Genomic DNA, 25,812 nt, shown 5'->3' with positions numbered 1-25,812 from the left:
GTGATCCTCTTAAATGTATGCAATGTTCTTGTAAATAAATAAATTAAAAAGAGAGGAAAATAAATACGCTGAAAAATAATAAAAGTATTCGTTCTTTTATTCCTAATATAACTATGTTTCCACTCCTCATGCTGTTATGTAACAGATTAGTGGAAAATAGTTTTGGACTCTCCCTATTAAGTATTTATTGATAAATAAGGTCAAAGAGAATAATTATAAGATTCTTTGTCAGTATTATCCGGTTAAAACCTTTATTGAGTCGAAATTCAAATTAAAAATAGAAGTTAATTGCACTTTCTGTAATATACCAGAAACTCTCCTACATTTATTTTTGAAATGTAATTTTACATAAAAACTTTGGACATCTGCTAGTTCATTGAAAATTGCATGATTTTGAGCTTCGCTTTAAAGACGTTTTATTGGATTTATAACTTTTAAGAAGCAATATGAAATATTTACTTTCACTGTCATTGTACTATTGTCATTGCAAAACTATTAAAAAATTATTCTTCATTTTTAAGATGTTTTCATTTACATTAAAATATGATCTACCTCCAGTAACAAAAAGGCCATTAAACCTTTAAATGTATGCTTGCTTTTTGGTGTTTTTATATAATTTTGTATTATTATTTTCCTTCCTTTTTTCTGAATTCAAAGTTGTCTATCCTTGATACCTTGGCTTTTTTCTTTCGCTTTCTGTTTGTTTAATTGTTATTCTTCACCTTTGTATTCTTTAAATAACTTTCTAATAATAAAAAGATGAAAATAAATGTAATCAAATGTTGTAATGGTGTTTTCTGTTTATATTAAAGAAAACCCTTAAAAACATGATCTATTTAATTATTTTCCTTTTTAGTGTCATATTATTCTTATAATTTGTCAACATGTTTATTTTATTTTATGCCCCTGATGGTTGTTTTGTATTTTCCTTTGTATTTTATTGTTATTTATTAGCACCTGTTACTTGTTTCGAGTACCAATATTAATTTCTTTGACAGAAATTACTGTGAAAGTACTTATGTAAATCCTGTGAATAATCTAATGAAAATATAAAAACATTGAGTGGCTGCACCAATTTTGTAGCTAGAAAAAAAGATAGAAAATGTATAGATGACTACCAATTCTATTTAATAAACTTTTGTTGACTTTGGTCACTGGCAGTGTCCACTTAAAGTTCCTGTGATTTCAACAGTTTTAAGTCTAACCAAATTGTACATTTACAACAAAATTGCAAGTACCACTTACTAATTACAGGTGTATTATTTCTCTGGTGCTGTGGAGGCAAGACATCCATTGTGAATAAAGACAATCAGTGCATTGATCTTGATGCACATTGATGTACACCATCACAGTTATCCTGCTGGAGGCATATTATGATTTTAAACATAAAAATACTCAACACCCACATAACTGAATTTCTGTGTGGTTTGATTCTTTGGGCTTCGTGACCCACATTAGAAATTAAACATTTTTAGCTTGAGTTCAGACTATATGCCTCCAGTGTCTAAAATGAAACAATAGACATCAAAGAACCTCTTAGTTTCCTTGTGTTTATTTCCTTGGTGTGCAGCAGGTTTTTCTTGCTTATCCTGTGTTTTTGGTTCTTTGATACTGTTTATTTTCTATGGTGAATACTGGCTGCTGTAAAAAGATAAACTATATCACCATGTTTAATAGTGGACAAAACCCAAGTTTGAACAAATTTCACTCTTCATACATTAAGAATTGGTGTTACAGATTCAATGAAAATGTGTTCAAAAAATGAGTTTAGTTTTTATCTTCTTTCAGATATCTATAATTGGTTTAAAATCATATCATTGCACAAAATAGAAATATATTTTATTTTTTCCCGGTCATTGAATTGCTTTATTTATTTTTTTAAGTTTAAAGCAACACTAAAGAGTTTTTGCTCTTTGCTCCCCCCCCAGGTTAGAATCGTAATTGTTCATTACCACTGTCGTAAATACTGCAGCATAGCTGGCTCTGATTGGATTGTAGGTCTGCCGTAAAGTAGATTTTTGTAGTTTTCACTCGAACTACAGGACCGCGACCTTGGAAACTTCTTTAGTGCGGTTTTGGCCGATAGAGGGCTGCAAAGCGAATGTGAAAGTGCCGTTCACCCTGTTTTGAGTGGATGAACTGAAACTTTTTTGGAAAACGTTATTTTAAGGTAAAAAACTCTTTGGTGTTGCTTTAATTCCTATATGACAAAACTATATATATATATTCAAAAATCATTTTAAATATATTTCAAAATATACCAAAAATTACCAAAAATAAATAAATGTTATGAAATATATTCTGAAATATCTTTGCAATATTTTTTTATATTTTGGCCAGGAAAAATATATTTTTCCATGTGGGTTGTAAAATTAGAAATGTATTTGTTGCCCCTGAAATACATTTTGAAATATATGTTAATATAAGAATGTTCTCAATATATTTTCCAATTCAAAATATATTTAATTAAAGCTTTACTTTCTACTAAATGTATTTATCATATATTAAAAAATATTTTTGGGCAAAGAAATGTGTTTTTTGCCGTATGGGTTTTGCTAAAAATGTTGCAGTAACAACGACTTGTGGCAGCCTCATTGACAACATACCAGCCTTTGGTGAATAAAGTACTGAATACACACGTTAATATAACTAGAATTAACCAATCCTCAACAATTTTATATCGTCCTGTTTGTTATTGTTTTTATAGCAACAGAGACACGTGTTATGTAGTAATGACGTTGTTTCACGTGATCGCCAGTTGTTTCCGGCTCGCTGGACTTCCGTGTTTACACTGCGCGCGGCGACTGAAGCTCATGGCGTTCATTCGGAGGAAGCAGCGCGTTAAAGAAAGGTATTTTACGTTAGTTTGATGTCTAAATGGATACTTAGGGTCTGGATGTGAGTGAATGTTTGATCGGGCGCTTCTGGAGGTGATTATGGGTGTTTCTCTATCCGCCCGGCCTCAGCTTTCTGTCTTCAGGCTGATCACCGTGTCACTTTACCTCACTGGATCACATAAATACAAGCAAACACATTTATCAGAAATGACAAACGTCGCGTTTTTGTGCAGTCATAATAAACGCTATTTCTGTTTAATTAAATATGTATTTATACTTTATGCATGGTTAGAAAGTCAAATATGCTGCAGGAGTCCTTTTGGGATTTTTATCATAATTTGGATCCAACGTTATTTTGATTGTTGTCACATTGTGTCTCTGCATCCATCAGACGATAAACATCAAGAACGATTGACCTTAGATGATTTTAAAATCCCTTAAGCTCCTGAAATGATTTTCCTAACTGTCCTGCAGTTTAACATTATTCCCACATAAACGATTTCTGTTAAAATTGACACCACATCCATTTGGACTTTAAGAATAAAAAACTAAATAAAATAAATAATATAAAAATAAATAACATTAATTAAAGCACTGTTTGTAAAGTTGCAATTGTTAGGAGTTTCTGTTTGACGTTATTGATGTTTCAGTAAGATTAGTATTTGTTTTAAAGGTGCACTGTGTAACTTTGAGAAGGATCTCTTGACAGAAATGCAATAAAATAAGGGATGGGACGATTTCCAGTTTCACGATTAACCACGATAAAATGTCCTGACGGTTAGTATTATTGTTTAAAATTGAATTATCATTACAACCGTGTTTGATTACCGTGATTTTGAAAACTCGCGGTAAATCCTGTCCAGCCAGAATCAGTTTGACGCAGGCGCGCACATGCAACATAGTTTTTTGCACAAGACGACATCTAAGGGATAATGTATTGTATTCATTCATGGTAAACTTATTAGACAGATTTATTCATTTAAAAAAAATTCAAAAATAAAACTTTTTAAAAAAAATGTTTTCAGTGTGTGTATCAGTTCTTTTTGAACATTTCCATCTAATTTTAACAAAACCATGATAATATTGATAACCGTGATAACTTTGGTCACTATGATAATGATATGAAATTTTCATACCGTCCCATCCCTATATAACTTAATTATCAGTGGTGTATAAAGATCTTACATAATGAACTGTATTGTTTTTTTTATATTACTGTGGGTTTACATCAGATGCGAGTTCAACGATTTGCACGAGTAGATTACATACAAAGTCAATGCAAGGACGCGATTAGACGCGTCCTCGCGTGGGGCGATGCGAATGACGTGATATGGGATATTGGGACTTTCTCAGCAGGGATTATCTCAGGCGATGATGTGTTTGTCCTGTGATTGTGGCTACCGTAGCTTTTCTATGCATTTCGAAATGGGAGGAATGAGCTATGGACTTACGGTGCATTCACCCCAGCCGTGGTAGAGGCGGCAAAAATGCGCTATTCGCGCATAGTTGGACGCTTGAACATTTTGAGTTTACTCGCTTCATTCGCACGTGAAATTCTAGTCAAAACATTCACACGGAAATTCGCGTCATGGGAGGGACTTCTACGACTTCGTTTTACATAGCAACGCTCAATTCCCGTGGAACGCGCCATCCGCGCCTTCCATGCGTTCCGCGCGAATTGTGCGTTGCTATGTGAAACACGTGAGTTGAAAAATCTGAACTTTGGTGGATTTCTGCGTGATTACAGGAAGCGAGCCATTCGCGCAGCAGAATGCTTATTCACGTCTTTGCATTGACTTAAAGCACAGCTAAAGAGTTTTTTTTACCTTAAAATAGCGTTTCCAAAAAAGTTTCAATCGTTCATCCACTCAAAACAGGGTGACAAGCACTTTCACATTCACTTTGTAGCCCTCTATCGTCCAAAACCGCACTAAAGAAGTTTCCAACCGTCGGGCCGCGGTCCTGTAGTTCGAGTGAAAACTACAAAAACTTGCTTTACGGCAGACCTAAAATCCAATCAGAGCCAGCTTTGCTGCAGTAGGCTAAATTATTTACGACAGCGGTAATGGACAATTCCGATTCCAACCTATAGGCGGAGCAAAGAGCAAAAACTCTTTGGTGTTGCTTTAACATGTAAATCACTTGCGCTTGCCGCCTCTACCGTGTCTGGTGTGAACCCTGCATTAGGCATTGTTTGCAATTCACAATATCACCGCTAGATGTCGCTAAAATACACAGTGGACCTTTGAATTATGATTGAAATTGTAATAGGGATGAACCGATACAACATTTGTCTGTGTCAATACCGATATACGATTACTTAAAATAACATTTACAGATAACGACAGATATCGATAGTTCTGCTTTTTACCCAATGTTTCAAGTGATGGCATGAAATCCTAGAGGTGCAGAGTGTACAAATTACAGTTTTGTTGTCATTGTCACCCAATTCAAAATAAGTTTGAGTTCTGGTGCCCTTTTCAACCCCCTTTTATTGGCTGATTTTAAACAGTCGGGCAATGTCCGATAGTGTAAAAAATGCTTTTATATATCAGTGCATCCTTAATTTATAGTATACATTTACCATGTTTCTTTATTGAGAGCCATCCAATTTGTTTATATAATTCATTGTCTTGTTTATTTTATAGAGGTCATGGGTACCCGTCCTCACAATGTCTTGAATGTTTCTATTTAGATTTTCCCTGCTGTTGCTGGATCTGGAAGAACATTATTTTGAACAACACACGGCATATAATCTGAGCGGCAGACGTACAGAAGTGAACAGGTGACAAACTGAAATGATGTTAAATAAATCATGAGGAAAATGTGAGAGGTTACAGACAGGACACGCATAACAAATGCTGTTTTTGTGCCTTCTCATAGCTGTCATCTGATGCCTTACTGTTCCTTACTGTTTAGCATCAGTGGTTTAATGGTTTAAGGAAGCTGATCTCTTGTGTTTCTCTATACCCAGACGCAAGAGTGGCTCTTTAAAGATCTGCTCCAAATCAGTCATATATGAACCAGAGGATGTGCTTGAGCCTATTTTAAAGGTATGATTAATATCTCATCATTTTGTCATCTGATGATTCTCTCTTTGCTATAATCTTAAAGTAAGCTTATTCATTTTCTTTTACACAGATTCCTCTTAAAGACTGCAGAGGAATTGAGGCAGTGGAAGAAACGGAGCTCAATCCATTTATAAAGTAACACTTTTAATCCCATTTATATGAAGAGCTTAGATGCAAAAGCTGCTAAATGTCTGTGAATGCTCTCAGCATGTATTAGGGGTTCATAAAATAGTTTCGGTTCACATCAACTTAATCCCGGCCATTCAGAAATACAGCTTTGTTGCCAGAATCCATTTAACACCACAACAAGTTTTCAGCAAAGTGCACGAAGGAAGAATTAAATGATTTTTTAACAAACATCGAGCTGCAAGAGTTTTTATCCGTTAAAGGAGGTTTGCATACACTTAGAGGGTTTTGCAGCGAAAGACAGTTAAATTTGTTTAATATTAATTAAATGTCATTTGTGAAAATATAGCATTTCAGTTACTGATTTGAATCTTTTTATTGCCATTAAAGTAAAATTACTGAACCTAAACCTAAGAGACTAATTAAACTGCTAATTTACAAGAAAACATGTCAGACGCACTTAGAGGGTTTTGCATCTGAACCCTTTATATGTTGTTTGTTGATGTATCTCTGTAATGCTTGTGATTAATGGTGTTTTAGTGTCTTTCTGAGGGGGATTTTTATTTATTTTAAAATCTAGTTTCTTTTGTAAATATGTTCTTTCCCTTTTTCATTTCCTTCTTCATGTCTCATGTTGCAGAAGTAAACCTCCACGTATTCTTATAGAAACCCGGCAGGTGAGCGTGTGCACAGTTTCACATGTTTTCTTGCATTATTTCTGTTTTTAATGGAGTAATTTCTCTTTTTTTCTCAGATTTACCTCATTAAAGAAGGAAATGTGGTTGCTCCATATAAATACGACAGGGTAAGTTTGGTTTGTGTGCCTGTCAGAAAAAAAATGTGCATTTGTTTTTGTCATTGTTATCTTAGTAAGGTATTGCTATTCTTATAGAGGTGTTAAACATGAATATTTTATTTTAGGGAGATAAAAAGATTATATTCCAGCTGGAAGAGTCCAGTAAAACTGAAGATGTTGTTCAAATTTTACTACAGGTTGGTTTTTGATTTCACTTTTTGAGTGAGATTTTTTTATTGTTTGTTAAATAAATAACATTGCTTTTGTTACAGTTATACAGAGCATCTTGTCTGGATAAATTGGGTGACCAGACAGCTATGGTCAGTAATAAAAATACATGCACATGAAGCTATATTAGTTATGATAAGTGATTGTTGCATTACCGAATATTTTTGTTTCTTCAGATTGCAGCTATCCTGCAGTCCAGGTTGGCAAGAACATGTTTTGATAAAAACAGGTAAGATCAGATCATTTTACTGTCTGTCAGATATTAAGTATCTTTTGATAAGGAACAACTAATTCATGAAACACAAAGATTAAAAATGCTTATCAATACCAATAATAAACAAACAAACAAAAAAATATTCTGATATTTTGGCAACTGCAATATATCAGCCTATTCCTAATGGTGCGTTCACACCAGACTCGAATGAAAAGTTAACTGCGAGTGATTTACGTGTTAAGTCAATGCAAAGATGCGATAGACAATGTCTACCGCGATTTGCGCGAATGAGGTGACGCTAATGAGGTGGCGCGAATTTAGGACATTTCGGAAGTTTTAAGTGATTTGCATAAAACGCACGAGTTGAAAATCTGAACTTTGGCAGATATTTGTGCCGCATATCTTTGTACTTTTATAGACACAGGTATAAAAGAGTAGGTCGGACAGTTTGATTAGTTGTTAAAAACACTCTTTACTAAAGTTGAGATTTATATACATATTGAGACTACAAGCTAGCTAAAGCTAGCAAATTGAGCATATTCAAGTCTAAATTTCATGCGCAATATGAATTAACTCAAAATGTTCAAGCGTCCAACTTAGCGCAAATATTATATATTAGGATATTGACTGAATTTTTGAGCATTTTATTTTTATTCAGAAAGGAGAGTGAAATGTAAATTATGCCATAAAGCTTTGCATGCATTTAGAGGGTTTTGCAAAGAAAGACCGTTTCAGTTTCAGAATAGCGCAATTTATTCGCTTAATTTGAGTCTGGTGTGAACGCACAGTAACATTGACCAGTCACAATTTGTTTTTATGAGATCCAGGTGACCTGGTGCACTACGATTCGCATAATTTTGTAAAGCTGATCAAATACTTTTTTTCAACAGCTCTTGTCATTTTTGTACCGAGCCCCTAAGGTGACATTGGAGTAAAAAAATCAAAAGTTTAGTTTCATGTGCTGACGCGAAACCTTCATGTGCAGAATTTATTCGTTTAAGTTTTAGTTTTCACGTGCACATGCGATAGTTTCACGTGCGCACTCCCTTAGGGGCTCCGTATTTTTGTGTGCAGTATGTGTAAGTAGTGAAATAACACAAAAGGCTTTTTCTGCAAACGTTACAACATGTCTGTGTTACAAGACCTCAAATATCTTTTGTTTCATTGTTTGTAAATATTGTTTAAGTGCTGACATATGTATGCGTTTGAAGTTTTCAGTGCGTAACCGAGCGTCCACACATGGAGTGTGTAGCAGAGATGGTTTCACCTCTGGTGACGAACGCAGGTCACGTCTGCATCACGGATCACAATCTTTACTTCCAGCCCATGAATGAATATCCCGTGAGTTCACGTGCCGTCAAGGCTTTCCGATAGATGTTTTCTTGAGATTGTGCTTGACCTTCACTTCTGTTCTCATGCGTTTCTGAAAGGATTCGGTGGTGCTGATCGGGTTGCATAGCGTAAGGCGGATCTACAAACGGAGACATGGGCTAAAGCCTTTGGTGAGGGTGTACTTCTGGGAAATATTATATTCAGTTGTGTGTATCTGGCATTCATATATTGATTTATTATATGCTTTTATGTGTCTGTATTACGTGTATATGTGTGTGTGTTTAGGGTCTTGAAGTCTTCTGCACAGAGAATGATCTGCGATCTGACATCTACCTGAGGTTTTACAACACTAAAGAGAGGGATGAGCTTTACTACTATATCGCTACTTTCCTCGGTAGGCTATTTTGTATACAGCATGTAGGGAAGAGCGGGGCACAAAGTAACGATTTTTGGCTTTGGCTCTATCATTTAAAAATATTTAAAGGGGACATACCATGAAAATCCAGGGTTCCCACGGGTCCTTGAAATCCTTAAAAGTTTTTGAAAATCCATATTATTCCCTGTGTAGTGTAGGATAATATCATACAATTCTAGACTTTTTAAGCATGCATGCTAAACTGTTCGCTTTAAATGCTTATATCTTCTGTATGTGAATGTTGGTTCATACCTAAATAAATAACAATGCTTTTTTGCATAGTTGTGTTTGACACATGAAAACGTCTCGGGTTACGTATGTAACTGTTGTTCCATGAGAAGGGAACGAGACGCTGCGTCTCCCTTGCAATACTTCATGCGTCCCTGTAACGCCGTCTTTGGCAATATTTCAGATAGTGATATACTTCCGGACTCCTGCGTCACCCTGTCTTTGTCGTTAAGCCTCATCATTGGTTGAATTTGATAAACACATTCAGACACACTTACCCCTGGAGGCGTCCCCAAAATGTCACCGCAGTGACGCAGCGCGAGTTCCCTTGAAAGGGATCTGTAACAATGTATCTTAAAAGGTAACACGATGTAACCTTACTCTCACTTGGAATGTGCCTCACATTTAGTTTTTGAATTTGAGGGTATTACACCTGGAAAGCCCTTGAAAGGTCCTTGAATTTGAAATTAAAATCAATATGTGGGAACCCGGAATATCTGACTTTTTCCATGTTTAAGTGCTATAATTGGTTCCCCAGTGCTATTATCAACCTAGAAAATGTGATAAAGATCAACCCAGTAACTTCGTTTTGGTAAACCATTCTCTGCAAGCATGTGGAAAAATAGCTCAATGAAATTTGACTCCCCTGGTGATGTCAGAAAGGGATTATACTGCCCTTAATCTGCCCTATCCAACCACGACACTGCCATTTAGTGCAGAGATTAGCTCATTTGCTTTTTAAATGACACACCCAAAATGGCACATCTACAAAGTGACAATTTTAGCATGATATTATAAATTATCTGTATGATATTTTGAGCTTAACCCCACGTTAGTTTATGCCCCGCTCACCCCTATTATATATGGGCTGCAGGATTGAGTCCGTCTTCTCTATCTAGTCAACTACCAGCAATCGAATGCCAAATAATTTTGGTGACCTTGCCCTCCTGAAGTTGGTATGAAGTTATAAAAGAAGATCTGATGTTGACAGAAGTGTGTTGTGTGTATGTTTTAGAGAATCACATGACCGAGCAAACGGCCGAGAGCTACATGCTGCAATGGCAGAGAGGTCTGATCACCAACTATCAGTACCTGCTTCATCTCAACAATTTAGCCGACCGCAGTGTCAATGATCTTTCCCAGTATCCTGTGTTCCCTTGGGTCCTGAGCGACTACACCAGCGAACAACTCGGTCAGTTTCTCTCTCAGTCTTTTCTTTCCTGCGAGCTGCAGGTTTGTGCTTTATGGTCAGATTAAGAGATATTTGTATGATCTTACAGATTTGCTGAGCCCTGCTTCATTTCGAGATCTCAGTAAACCGATCGGAGCTCTGAACACAGAGAGACTGGAGAGATTGCTGGTAAGAAAATCACACGGAGGAGCTTTATACACAATGATAAGGGCTGTCACGGTTATACAATTTGGCTGACTAATAAATTAATTTAATTGCCTAATCAACATTTAATTTCTTTGTTTATGAAATCATTTGCACATATTGTTGTAATTATTTAAATTAAATCTTTTGCAAGGTTTATCTGGCAGTAAATATTAATACAAATAACACGTATTTAAAAGTTATCTGATACTATCACATTCATAGGGGCGCTGCAGCTCCCCCTTGTGTTTTTAGAGAGATGTGCAATCATTGCGGTGATCTGAAATCATCACTATGAGGTCAAACAAATGCGATGAGACGATTATTTAATCATTGTGACAGTCCTAACAATGATATACAGAAATATACAGTTTCTGTATTTTGTTTTGTTTAAGTATTGTATTGTATGTGTGCTTCAGGAACGCTACAGAGACATGCCTGAACCACGATTTATGTACGGCAGTCATTACTCTTCACCTGGATATGTGCTCTTCTACCTGGTCAGAGTCGGTGAGTCTTGGTTGACTTGTTTGTCTTTTAACTAAATGACACGTTGTGTTGTTGTTTGCGGTATTATCTCATATGGTTTAATTCCAGGTGTTAGTTCAATTCAATTTTGTCTTTTGTTTCTCTTCTTAGCTCCTGAATACATGCTGTGCCTGCAAAACGGACGCTTTGATCATGCAGACCGAATGTTTAACAGGTATTTGCATACATACAGACACAAAAGAGCGTAAATGTGTTTGTACATCATTGTTTTTTTTTCTTCGTGCAGTGTTGGAGAAACATGGAAGAACTGTTTAGAGGGAGGCACAGATTTTAAAGAGGTCAGAAACATTTCAGTTCAATAAAGCCAACTTTACAGTATTTTGTGAAGTGCTCTGAATCTGTGACATGAAAAGTGTTTGATTTGAAGTTTTTGGTTTGTGTTTATCAGCTCATACCTGAGTTTTACGGGAGTGACGGCAGTTTTCTGAAGAATCTGCTGGGGTTGAATCTCGGCAGACGGCAGGGAGGAGGAAGAGTCGGAGATGTTGAACTTCCACCATGGGCGTCAGGTACACATTTCACCTTTTTCCTCTTTAGCTTTATGCTTTGTGAATTTGTAAAGCTCTCTGCCATCTAGTGATAGGTGATATTCAAAATGCTGTATTTATGATAGATTTGCAATTGTGATGATATGCCAGTAATAAACTTCAAAGAACACTATGGATATGTATGAAATCACATTTTTCCATGTTTAAGTGCTATAATTGGGTCCCCAGTGCTTCTATCAACCTAAAAAATGTGATAAAGATCAACTTAGTTTTGGTAAACCATTCTCTGCAACCATGTGAAAAAATAGGTCATTGAAATTTGGGTCCCCTTGTTATGTCAGAAGGGGATAATACCGCCCCTTAATCTGCACCATCCAACCACGCCACTGCCATTTAGTGCATTCATCAGATCCGCATAATGTTTGTGTTGTGTGTGTGTGTGTTTGCAGACGCAGATGACTTCCTTCAGAAACTGAATTTAGCGTTGGAGAGTCAGTATGTGTCTGAACATCTGCACGAGTGGATCGATCTCATTTTTGGCTACAAACAGAGGGGAAGTGAAGCTGTGGCAGCCCACAACGGTAAATCACAACTCATGTCTTTACATCAACCAATTACAAAGATGTAATTATAGCATATTTATTACACGGCTCTTTAAAGGTGCATTGTGTAACTTTTAGGAGGATCTCTTACAGAAATGCAATATAATATACATAATTATATTATCGTATATAAAGACCTTACAAAATTGTATTGTATTGTAAAAACTGTATTGTTTTTATTACCTTAGAATGAGACGTTTTATCTACATACACCGCAGGTCGCGTTACGTTTTTAGATTAGCCCTAAATGTTTCAGACAATGACATGTTTGTCCTGTGGCAGCTACCATGTATGCGTTTCGAAATTGAGGGGTGGGCTGTTGTTTGCAATTTGAAAGAAAGTACATGTGTTTTCCTCACGGAAGGTCTGCATTCGCTTAAAAATTTCAAATCAATATTTAATAGGGCTGTCAAATTCATTTTAACGCCACTAATTTTATTAACGGCGATTAACGCAACGCGCAATTTCTGTTTGACCCTTGGTCTAGCCCATAGTTGAATGAACAGAGACGCAGGCAAATGTGAACCTGTCTAAATGAGTCGAAAGTTTTCATAGAAATAAGAACATTAAGCAAATCGTCTAGCAAATCCAATGCTCTAAATGCTTGTTGGACATCTGAAGTGATCTTTATTTATACATCTGAGAGGTGTAACGTTACCGTCCTCCTAATGCTTAATCTAATACAAAGATGCGGCTCAATTCATTTTGGTTTCGCTTTTATGCATGACTTGCTTGATGTTAAAAGAGTCATTAAGAGAGATAAAGTTCGGTACCTGATTAATGTTAAAGAGTTATTAAAGGAATGAGTCTACTCATTTTCAATATTAAAATATGTTATTACCTTAACTAAGAATTGTTGAAACATCCCTCTATCATCTGTGTGCGTGCACGTAAGCGCTGGAGCGCGCTGCGACGCTTCGATAGCATTTAGCTTAGCCCCATTCATTCAATGGTACCATTTAGAGATAAAGTTAGAAGTGACCAAACACATCAACGTTTTTCCTATTTAAGACGAGTAGTTATACGAGCAAGTTTGGTGGTACAAAATAAAACGTAGCGCTTTTCTAAGCGGATTTAAAAGAGGAACTATATTTTATGGCGTAATAGCACTTTTGGGAGTACTTCGACTCGCCTGAAAAGTCCGCTCCCCTTCTCACTCTCATAATGGGAGAGGGAGGGTGTTACTGCGCCGAGTCGAAGTACTCCCAAAAGTGCTATTACGCCATAAAATATAGTTCCTCTTTTAAATCCGCTTAGAAAAGCGCTACGTTTTATTTTGTACCACCAAACTTGCTCGTATAACTACTCGTCTTAAATAGGAAAAACGTTGATGTGTTTGGTCACTTCTAACTTTATCTCTAAATGGTACCATTGAATGAATGGGGCTAAGCTAAATGCTATCATAGCGTCGCAGCGCGCTCCAGCGCTTACGTGCATGCACACAGATGATAGAGGGATGTATCAACAATTCTTAGTTAAGGTAATAATATATTTTAATATTGAAAATGAGTAGACTGTTCCTTTAAGAGCGACAAGACTCAAAAGCGATCTCCTCACGCTGACTGACTGACATCTGAAGCGCGTGCACACAGACGCGCGAGTGCGCGACCCGGATATATAGACATCTACACAAAATTACAGTTTTAAAAATATCTGTTTTGATAAGAATTCACGCAGGTAGGATTTATAATCTGTTATGTCTTAAGTAAATGTTCGGTTAACTGTTGGGTAAAAATATCTGATGTGTAACATTATATTAGATCACTTAGATTTTAAGGTGTCTGTCTCAATGTCAATCAAACAAAAGGAAAAAAGTTTAACATATATTGATGATGTTTTTGCTTTGTGTGTGCTAAATCTATTAGTTTTACCAGTGATTTTAAGGTATTGATGTGGTAATTTAATGTATGGATGTGGTAATTTTGTGGTAATTTGACTCTTTCAACTTCAAACACGTGTAGTTCTGTCATATTTTGTTATATTTAACAAATCATGCATTATTCTATGTTTTAATAGAGAATGTCAAAATATGAACAACTATTTTTTTAAAATTTGCTAATTCCGACTCAACTTGCCAGCACAGGTCACAAATGATGCAGCAGCAAACAAAAATGGAGAAAGAAAAATCTTCTGAAAGGAAAATTCATGTACAAAAAATGGCTGATGATTCTGTTAAAAATGTAAACAGGCTGTTGTTAACATACATTTGCATAAAGCATCTATATATGTATATATGATTAGAATATTAAAAACCTGAAAAGTGTTAAATTAGGGTAAATTTAGAATGAATAAAAATGTGCGATTAATTTGCGATTAATCGCGAGTTAACTCATGAAATCATGCGATTAATCTAGATTATTTTTGTTTAATCTATTGACAGCCCTAATATTTAATATTCCTTACTTTAATTTGCTGTGTAATTAGCGGGATAATGTACAGGCAAGCAGGTTGTTATCGCGAAATAAGATCACACTGTCGGGGGTTATTTCTGCGATAACAATTTTCTGCCTATACATTATCCCTTATATACCAGCTAAGTATAGCACTTTATATTGTGTTTAAAGTAACAGTTCATTTTTAATTTACTTACCTTCACGCTGTATCAATTTTTCTTTTTTTGGTTGAACTATTTTTTTTTATTGACTTTGAAGTAATGCTTATAAATGTACACGGTATAAATATAATTGTGTCTGCTATATTACAGTCTTCCATCCATTAACATATGAGGGAGGAGTTGACTGTGATAGGTAAATATCTCATCAAATTCAAATATATTTGCAACAAATGCCTCTCGCCTTTAGTTTCTGAATGTAGTGTTGTGTCTTTACGTGGGTTCTATATTTGTCAGTGTACATTTTTAGTCTGTGTGTTTCTGCAGCATCGAGGACCCAGATCAGAAAATCGCCATGTTAACTCAGATTTTGGAGTTTGGACAAACGCCCCGACAGCTCTTCACCATTCCTCATCCTCAGCGCATAACTTCACGATTTCACAATCTGTCAGCGACGCCGAGCCTCAGCAGCAGCGAGTTCTCACCAGGTATGAAATGTACCTTTCTTTCATCTGTTAAACACAAAAATTGAATGATCGGAGAGCAGTCATGAGCCCTAATGAGGCCTCAAAATATTAACCTATGGTTCAAAAGCCAGGGGTCTTTGGATGTCACCTGACCAACGTCACACAGCATCTCTAATATTGTTTACTGTATGTGGTTTGAGAGATTCAGATATTATATCTGCCTCGACTGATCGCTTGTAATCAGATCTCAAGATGTTTACAGCAGTGGAAAACGTATGAGGAACACACATAAGTTTGATGATGTTGTTTTGGTCAGTGTCACCCAGTATGGAGTCATTTGAAGATCTGACAGAGGAAAGTAAGAAAATGGCCTGGAGTAACATGAACAAACTCACACTGCAGTCCTGTCACAAACTACATAAAGAGTGAGTGTTTGTTTTAGTGATGCACCGATGTATCGGCCGCCGATATTTATCGGCCGATTTTTGATGAATTTGAAACCATCGGCATATCGGCAATAGCACGAGAAAGGCCGATACCGATTGTTTATTAATTAACTGCATAAAGAAATCCATTATATGTTAATGTTAATGTTGTTAATAAAATAAATGCTGAATAGCAAAAAACACCTTTTGAAGGATGTCATGCTGTCTTATTATATTTGTTTTAGCTTAATTTGTACCTCTCTTATTATGTTGGTCAGTCGAATGTTAATTAGATCCAATCCATGTTCAATAAAAATATTTGATTCAGAAATAAACTAGCTAATAGACCAACTGTATAGTAATTGTATACAAGTGTTTAATATCGGTATCGGCCAGAAGTTGTCTGTTTAAATCGGTATCGGTATCGGCCCCAAAAAATCCTATCGGTGCATCCCTAGTTTGTTTGTTTTCATTCGCACACAGACTCAGAGAGGAGTTTGATCTTTTTGTTCACTGACGTATTTGTTGTGTAGGGCAGTAACCGGCATTGCTGTGCCTCTCACGGGTGACTGGATCTTCTCAACATCTCTAGGTTAGTTGTTTTACTTCTACTTTCACTTCATTTACTATTTCATTTCCCATTGATTTATTTATTTATGAGATGTATGTCATGCATTTTGACCTATTAAAACAGTTAAATACACATGCAAAGTATCAAAAAAGCAGTTGCGCTTGAGACGGGGGTTTTGCTGTGCCAAACTCACGGCTCTCTTTCCTATACGTTTTGGAATGTGTTTTTTTGAACATTGGTACTAGGGTTGTGCCGATAGACAATAGTATCGTCAATCGTCAGACATAGCGTCAATAGCAGGCTTTAATGATGATGGTTGGCGATGGTTGTTATTATTATCATCATAGTTTCACATTAACTCTTTCACCGCCAGCGTTTTAAAAAAAAGTTGGAAGCCAGCGCCAGTGTTTTTCATGATTTTCACAAAATGCCTTCCAGAAAATGTTCTTCTTTAAATGTATAAACAAATAATATATCAAATGAAAGAACAGACCCTCGGCTTTAAAAAAAAAAAGTTTCATCCTACCTAGGGATGCACGATATATCGGCCGATAACTGCTTATTTTTAATATTATCGGTTATCGGTCTGATAACAAAATTAGGCCGTTAAATGAAAGCCCATAAATGATGGATTATTTTGGTTTGTTTAACCACTTCACTTGCTCATTGCTGGTCATGTGAATTTTTGATTGGTGCTTTCTGTGACATAGCACGAAGATGACACGTGTTGCGGGCTTAAGAAGAGTATGCTAGTCTAGCGCAAAGACAAGATGTCCGCCGTCTGGGAGTTTTTCATTGTGAAAATAATATGAATATTTATCGGCCTAGATATCAGTTATTGGCCCCCAAATATAAAGAGTTATCGGTATCGGCCAAAATTTCCATATCGGTGCATCCCTTATCCTTCCTTCAGTAGTTCTTTTGTAATCAGCTTTTGAATATGGGAAGGTTTCTGCAAAAACACCACATTTTGAGCAAAAAGCAGAGATAATTCCATTTTTGTGACGGACTTTTCATAGAGACCCCATTCAGAGCGATCTTTAAAACAGACACGGACATGCAGCAGCTTGCCATATGGGTCTAAAAAGTTGCGGAAGGTAATAAGATAATAGCGGTATTGCGGAAAGACAGAAATACTCGTCATTGGCGGGGAAGCGTTTTCTCTTGATTGACGAGATATCTCGTCAATGGCGGTGAAAGAGTTAATATGCGCATTGCGTGCTGTTCCTCGCATGAAAGGGTTTGTGGGCTTCACTTTGCGCGCAAGATCTTGTAACCCGCACGGATTTCTTCGCATGCACCTGGACTTAATACGCGCGTCTTGGACTCTTGCTCGGACCTGAATACACGCGGGATGAACTTCTTCTAGCACCTGAAATTCCTCACACATAATCTTGTAATACCCGCGGCACTGACATTTCCTTGCACTAGAGAGGTTGGCACGCAGGGGTTTAAAACCAGCGAGTGTGCTGTTCTCGTTCCCTGTCATGCAGAAAATTTTAAAGAGTGACTGGGTTTAATGACCCGCTCAGATTAATGGCATCAGTTTTAAGAAGGTTGCGTTCATGACAGTGTTGCCCTTGCGTGTTTTTTCTCCAAGTGACGGCGATCTCACAGTCTGACAATAGGGCAATCTCAAAATGGGGCATATCGCCCAACACTAATGGGTACCTGTTACATATCAGTGACAGCTGTGGCCAAAAGTTTTAAGAAAGTCTGCTGCCTCAGTTATTATTAATGCAATTTGCATAATACTACAAAATGTTATGAAGAGTGATCAGATGAAGTCTTTGCCATGAAAATGAACTGCTGTTTGTACGATTGCACCAAGATCATCAAGAACTTAAAGGAGACAGGTTCAGTTGTTATGAAGAAGACTTCAGAACGCCCAAAGCCCTTTTCACACACAGATTATGGAAAATACACAGGAAAAAAACGTCCCTGAATTTGTCCAGGATCATTTGATTTTGGTTAATTCACACTGCCAATGATTTTCCGGAATCTGTGGGTGCATGCACAATTTTACTGTAGTAAAATTCTAATTTATAGATAATGCAAATGTCTTATGATTTAATCTTATATTTGAATGAACTCTAAGTGGGTCTTTATCACATTTGTGTTATCACTGTTATGTGTATCTACTGGTTGTATGGTGGTCTCTACATAGACTCTACATTGAAGATGTCCTCTAAAGATGGTGTCCTGCAAAGAAGTGTGTCCTTTTCCAACATGGTATGCAGTCTAAAATACAGTATATGATAAAGCCACTTATTTCACATACACACTTAAACTCAGACTGTTTATCTTTCAAGGCTTTGTCCTCCTGCCTGATATTGCCTGATGAACAGATTGTTGTGTGCTCTTCCTGGGACAATAACGTGTAAGACCGTCAATCTCCATCGCTCTCATTTAATCTCCCGAAGTCTTTCTTTAACACCTGTACTGTTTTCTGCAGGTATTTTTACTCCATAGCGTTTGGAAGAAGACAAGATACTTTAATGGGCCACGATGATGCAGTCAGTCACATTTGCTGGAGAGATGACAAACTTTACACCGCATCCTGGGATTCCACTGTGAAGGTGAAATAAAGCTTCAACCTTTGAACATAAATGGCTTATTTTTCTTACTAAAAACTGTCCAATTAGACCGGATTGTTAGGTTAATAACAAATAATGTTTAAACTTATCAAGGTCTAAAGTTTTAGATCACAAGGAGTTTAATAATCTGTGTCAACATTTCTCACCAGCACATGCCTAAACATTGATGGAACTAAACACTGCAAAAAAATGAAGAGTTTGGTTCCAAAACGCAATAAATCCATTTTGACAAATTTCGGTAAAAACGTGTTTTCTATACCAAGAAAGTGACCACGACAGTTTTTTTTTCTAAATGCTACAAATCTGTTCAATCAAATGTGCATTCATCTTTGCCATTTTATATTCATTTAGTTGAGCAGTTGTACACACTGATTAAAAAAAATAAACATTAATGGCATTAATCAAAACACTTACTTTGTCATATTAAAAACACTGTCATTGCTGAGGTTATACTTGACATCGTCACTTAGCATTTTTCACAGAGATCAGCTGTAAAATGTTTTGATCCTGCACGATTTTCGTTGACTTTGAGTAAAATAATGGAAAGTTTTCATAAGATCCTCTGGGGTCAATGTGTTAGCATGAGAGAAGCTTGATGCTGTCGGGAGAACAAGCTCCCGCCTCCCGAGTGCCTCTCGCGTAAGTTATTGGATGTTGAAGGCTTACATTTCTTTCCCATCACAGAAAACCATCACAGGTTTATCACTGCAATTAAAGTATTATTTTGTTTTGTTTGTTGATCACGAAGTACAAAGTAGATGAGGAAAACTAGGACTCAATAGGCCATTGTTTGTTTACATTGCGTGAATGGTGCGCTGGAATATCTGGAGCGGATTTATTGCGTTCTGTAAAAAAGCAGGAGTGGCGTTTATCGCATTTTGGGAAAGAAGGGAGAAAAGATGACAGAATAACACAGCGGATATTGGATTTTGCGTAAAATTAAGAATTTACTTTTAACTACTGACCTGATATAATACTGATTTTTGCAGTAAACCGTTTTTTTTTTCCAAAAATGGCGTTTATCGCGTTTTGGAACCAAACTCTTCAAATAGATTTTTAAGATAAAAAAAAATCTTAGTATTTTTGTCTTGTTTATATTAAAAATATCTAAAAATTCTTAAATTAAGATGCATCTTGATATTTTTTACCGAAAACAACACAAAAATACTAACAATTTTTTTTCTTGAAAATCATTTTTTGCAGTGCATGCCTAAAGATTGATTGAACTCAATACGTTTTGTTTATTTATATTTTTACATTTAATACATTTTATTACTAAAAAATGACCAATATTTTTGTTTAGGGCTTAAAAAAATTAAGAATATGGGGCCGGTTTCCCGGAAAGGGTTTAGATTAATTCAGGACTACAGTGCAAAAATGACTTTCTTACTTAGAATTTTGTCTTGTTTTCTGTACAAAAATCTAAAAATAATTAAATTAATTGCTGTTTCTTGATGAGCAGAATTACCTCAGAAAAATATGTCTAGTTTTTAAATAAAAAAATATAAAATTTTAGTGAAATTGTTGTTCTTAAAACAAACAAAACTATGCCAATAGGGGTGAGGAATTTTTTTTTTTCTTAAACACTTAATTCATGCTAATTTTTCTCAAATTCACTTAAATTGTATATTTTGGGTCTAAAAACTAGACTTATTTTCTTTGTTCATTTTGCTCATCAAGAAAATACATCTTGATTTAAGAATTTTTAGATATTTCTATTGAAATCAAGACAAAAATACAAAGTAAGAAAGACATTTACATGATTTTTGTACTTTTTTGTAAAAAAAACATTACTGGTTTGCATCTTAAGACAAAGATATGTCGGTGCAAAATGTTTTATATTAAGGTGGTTCAAACATTCATTTTAGTCTGGGACTCAGATAAGCCCTATCCGGGAAACTGCCCCAATATTAGTAAATCTCAATGTGTGGCTTTTGCACTTTTTAAAGTACACTTCTGCACAATGAATACGCAAATTTGGGGTTTTATTTCGCTATACGTGAAAAATTTTAATTGAATAGATTATTGTTTATGTTTTTAATCGAATAATTAAATGATTTTGATAATAATTGTAAGTTGCAGCCCTGGTTTATGGGTTTGATCTCCAGGGAGCACACATACTAAAATGTACAACATATATGTGCTATGTTGTGTTGACAAGTGCATAAATGTAAACATAACTAAAGTTTGTACTCTTATGTAACATGAGTTGAATAAATCTGAAATAATTTAAAGGAGTATTAGTCACATAAAGGACTAATAGACTCCTGTGCACTTCAGCACCAAGAAACTGTGTAAATCTAGCCAATTAGCTTGCATTTTGAGAAAGGTCTTGCTATTTTTATGCATGATATGATCTGACCGGATGTGGAGGTATAACACAAACAAACTGTCCGTTGAATTTAATTTCATGGGCTCAGTACTTACATGCTTTCTTTTTGTTTTTATCAGATGTGGAAGTGTGTAGCAGCTGATATCTCCAGTAATAAGAAGACTCGGTTTGATCTGTTGGCTGAATACGAGCATGAAGCTGGGGTCAGTGCTCTGCAACACGCTTGTACTTTTTCATAATTTAACATCAGCTTATTATTTAAAGAAATTGTTGAACAGTCATCTCCATGTCAAAACGTGTCCCGATCTGCCTGAATTCACCTTATATAATATAGTTGTATTCAAATCTGTAAAACTGTCTGGGAAATCCAAGTCTCATAATCTAATGATGAGGTTTGGTGCATCAAAGTTTAATTTCAATCATTGATGTGATCACATTCGGTCAGTATTAAAAGATATCAAGTTTATATTTTTACAGAATGGTCTTTACATTATTTAGGATAATTTTATGTAGACACAATACATCAGAAACACATACTTTAGCTGGGTTTTCACAGACCGGGTAACATAATATTTAATCAGGAATTATTTCTTTTAAATGATTCATTATAAATTCAATGAATATTAAATATTGTGTCAAAGGAATGCATTAACTAAATGCAAAATTGAGAAAATAGGTTATCGTTATTATTACTTGTTATTAGATTAATTTTTTATTTACATTTTATGATTTAATTGTAATTAATTAATTTTCCCCCTGTAATTCCCTTACGAACCACCAGGGGTTTGCAAACCCCAATTTGGGAAACCTGGTTTAGAAGATAGTACTTGACTTTTGTTTGTTATGATGTTAACTTGCTGGTATAATTTAAGAATGAATGTGTCTCTGTCTGTTTGTATACTCAGGTTAATACTTTAGATCTCAGTCCGACTGGCACACTTTTGGCAACGGGCACCAGGGAAGGAACCCTCACCGTGTGGGATCTCAGCCACCCTCTGCCGCTTCATCAGCTGTCGTGCCATTCTGGAAAGATCCATCAGGTGGCCTTCAGTCCCGGTCAGTCATTTTGACACTTGCGTTTGCATATGAAAGATGAAATTGAGCAAGACCTGTGCTAAACCTGCAGTGTGTGTGTGTGTTTAGACAGTAGACATATTCTGAGTGTTGGCGCAGACTCGTGTTTGGCGGTCACAGATGTACAGACAGGGACGCTCATCTCTACTGTACGTGCAGAAGAAGAACAGAGGTGAACGACACACATGTACACTTGCATGAACCTTAACCTAAACACACAGTTTAACTGCTCGTATTTTCATCAGGTGTTTCCTATGGGACGGCAGCACTGTGTTAACTGGAGGACTGTCAGGAAATCTCAGCGTTTGGAATCTTCTCAGTAATAAAGTCATCCAGAAGATCCCGGCTCACTCAGGTAATCAAATCAAACAGATGTCAACCAGTGGACAGTAAGAAAATAGCCCCATACCCTTAAATTGAAATTTGTAGCCATTTGTAGTGGTGTCCAAAATTATAGTGAACATAATTGAGTGCACTTATTCAAACCCATAATGCACTGCGATAATGAGTGTACATCCTATGTACACTCGACGGCTAGCTGCTACCGCTTAACTGTGACGTGCGTGCCAAATGAACTTCTGCGTCTTGAAACAAGACGGCACCCACAGCTTCTCCAGCACTTAGTGTCTGAATTTACTCACTCGTTTTCATTCACTCATTCAAGTGGACTATATTAGTGAAATAATGTAGTGTATAGGGGGCTATTTCAGACACAGCCAATGTGATACTCTAACCGTGGGTTCACACCAGCCGCGTTTGAGGCGTCGAGTTTAAATTTGAGTTTACTCACTTCATTCGCACGTGAAAGCCGCACGTGAAATTCTGGTCGAGACATTCATGCGGAAATTCGGGCTTCTGTGACTCTGCTTGCTTCCTGTAATCACGGCACTACTAGAGCAAGCTCCTGATTGGTTAAGGCGGTGCATTTTTCTGCCAAATTTAACATTTTTAACTTGCGCGTTTGCCGCGGCAACGCTCAATTTGCAGCAGTGGAAGAGCTTGTTTGACGCACACAGAGGGATTATTAAATTTTTTAAAATATCGATAGTAGAGATTGAAATATCGATACACTATAGTGTGAAATGACAACAACTGGGTATTATACGATCTATATTGTTCATTACACCCCTTGAGAACCGAAACAGTGGAATCGCCCAGATGATTTTGTATTTTTGAAGACAAGATACTGATAACTATCCTGAGCTATGCAACATATCATTTAAAGAGACCCCCAAAACATCTCCTATGCTATAATCATTTTTGCATTTATGTGCATGGTTAAATCTGAATTGTGAAAACATGCTTTTTACAGCCAGCAGACGTGTTAAAGCCAACAAGTCAAACTTTGATCACATGTGCATGGCACTATGTCACCTGATGTTTATCGTCATTGTTTATTTTGAATATAGGTGCAGTTACCTGTATGTGGATAAATGAACAGGGCAGTAACATCATCACGGGTGGAGAAGACAAACAAATTCGGCTGTGGAAACCCCAGTATTAACAAACACACACACACGTATCCATCATGCTCTATACAAACTATAGTCCAATTTTACCTGGTTATTTCATGGGACATTTTAAACTGGAGAAATTCTCTGTTATGTCCTTACTATATTTGGTCCATTTTTATGACAAAGTTATCAGTTTTAAATGACATTAAGCTTGTAAACGGTGATAAGGAGAGATGGCATACGCATTGCATGATACAGTTTTTAGTAGTATTTTAAGATGTCTTTCCAATCATTTGTTTGGCTCAATATAAAATGCATGTGGTAAATCTGTCGAAATAATATTGATCTGACAATCAACAATTCATATTATCGTTTAACGGCAATCACTTCACAGCTGCTGATAAGTATAATAACTAAATTATATAAGCTGTTATAAATAATCGTACATTATTATACGGGTTTACAAAGAAGGTAACACATTACTGAGAGGTGACTAAAGAACTGAAGAATCAGTTTACTTGTTATATTATAATGCTTGCAGGTCAACATTACAGTAAAACTGAAGTGTAAACATGAATGCATATGGCATTCAGTATCTTTATGTTTGAAATGTATGCCCTTCAGTTTAAGACTGTACGATAACTTGAGTCAAAGGCTTGTTTGCATTACGCATTACGCGTATATTTACTAGTTAGTTAAGATTTAATTTACTATTATTTTTTGTTTGCCAATTGCTGCAGATTTGATAGGAGTTTTAAATGTGCCTTTGTTTTTAATCATTTGAGAGTTATGCCTTTTAATGCCTGCTTTACAAATAACTTACACATACAAGTTATGTATGAGAGCATAATTAAATTATTCTGTAACATAAGATGTTACAATATTCGCTTAACATGTTGTAGACACATTTCTGTATATATGAATAATTTTATATTCATACGCTATTTATAACCGAATGCCTTGAGAAATAACTCTTCAGTGAAGAGGATTTTCTGTGTTATGTGTGTTAGTCATTAAAAATGTTGAAGTCAGTTTCACAAGATTATGCATTATTCTGTCAGTATACGTACAGCATAATAACTTAAATACGTTTTAAAATGTTAGTGGCCAGATTGCAATATGTTTGGGTGTTTATAACCTAATGGATACATTTTCCGTTTTGATGTTTAAGTTGTTGTTTACTTTGATCTGTTTTTGTTTTTAAACCTAATGGAAAAAATGCTGGAATCCAAAAGTTTGCAAACGCATTATTGTTATACGTGTAAGTTATACTGACCGATTATTTCTTTAATGTTTGTGTTTCTTTTTTCTGTATTAAACAATATGTTCATAAAGGACTTTCATGTCTGTATTTACATGGTCTTAACATCCTTCTGTGCTTTTAACAGGGCTGGGTAGATTTATTGAATAGTTTTAATTGAACAGGCACATCTCACATTGTTTATTCTGAATTAAAGATATTGAAGTAATTTGGGCAGTTTCAATACAATACACACACACACACACACAATAGAGAAATTCCAGTTACAACATTGTAATTGTCAACTTTTAAGACTGTATTTATTACTTGATATGTAAAATTTACTCTCAGCTGATTTGAAATAAATGATGAAATCGTTACCAATGCTAGTTCAACAGGGTGTTCCGCAGGGGTCTGTACTTGGGCCCATTTTGTTTAGAGTTTATATGCATTCTTTGGCTAAGATTATTCATAAATTTGGTTGTTAAAATTTCATTGTTATGCAGACAATACCCAAATTTATGTCAGCACACATCTGAACCCTTGCAATTACTACTCAGCACCTGTTTAGCTGAGATAAATACCTGGAAGTAGGACAATGTTCTTAAGCTCAAAAACACAACTTCTAATGGTTGACCTCCCAACGGCAATACACAAATGTAATCTTGATTAATGATGGTAATGTAAGTATTCCTTTCTCCCAAGTGCGTAATTGGTCCACATATACTGCATGGAATGCCCTTCCCTCAATGATTAGAGACTCCAACTTTTGGTTGTTTTTAAAAAAATCTCTTAAGGCATCTTGTAGTGTTTTGGGTTTTAAAAAGCTCATTATAAATA

At 35.9% G+C, this 25,812-nt stretch overlaps 1 protein-coding gene across 2 annotated transcripts; it reads left to right on the top strand.

Annotated features, from left to right (window-relative positions):
* The first annotated feature begins 2,712 nt into the window (after positions 1-2,712).
* nsmaf (neutral sphingomyelinase (N-SMase) activation associated factor) lies at positions 2,713-25,087 on the top strand. Of its 2 annotated transcripts, XM_055216926.2 has the most exons (31): positions 2,713-2,851; positions 5,533-5,622; positions 5,812-5,890; positions 5,979-6,043; positions 6,675-6,711; positions 6,789-6,839; positions 6,956-7,027; positions 7,103-7,150; positions 7,235-7,287; positions 8,484-8,613; positions 8,703-8,774; positions 8,890-8,998; positions 10,263-10,439; positions 10,528-10,607; positions 11,042-11,132; positions 11,262-11,325; positions 11,398-11,449; positions 11,560-11,680; positions 12,109-12,240; positions 14,966-15,008; positions 15,140-15,300; positions 15,596-15,704; positions 16,238-16,296; positions 18,443-18,507; positions 18,588-18,655; positions 18,731-18,854; positions 21,324-21,407; positions 22,110-22,260; positions 22,348-22,450; positions 22,524-22,633; positions 23,688-25,087. In XM_055216926.2, the coding sequence occupies exons 1-31, from the start codon at positions 2,733-2,735 to the stop codon at positions 23,780-23,782; spliced, it is 2,814 nt and encodes a 937-aa protein (XP_055072901.2). In that variant the 5' UTR covers positions 2,713-2,732; the 3' UTR covers positions 23,783-25,087. The 2 variants fall into 2 exon arrangements, with proteins under 2 accessions (XP_055072901.2, XP_073715659.1); XM_073859558.1 differs by lacking the exons at positions 2,713-2,851; positions 5,533-5,622; positions 5,812-5,890; ... (13 more) ...; positions 11,398-11,449; positions 11,560-11,680 and having other exon boundaries at positions 12,171-12,240; positions 15,110-15,300.
* The last annotated feature ends 725 nt before the right edge of the window (positions 25,088-25,812 follow it).

This window comes from Misgurnus anguillicaudatus, chromosome 21 (genome assembly GCF_027580225.2).
Source record: "Misgurnus anguillicaudatus chromosome 21, ASM2758022v2, whole genome shotgun sequence".
Taxonomy (NCBI): domain Eukaryota; kingdom Metazoa; phylum Chordata; class Actinopteri; order Cypriniformes; family Cobitidae; genus Misgurnus; species Misgurnus anguillicaudatus.
Note: the sequence above shows the minus strand (reverse complement) of the source record. Positions and strands in the feature narration are given on the sequence as shown.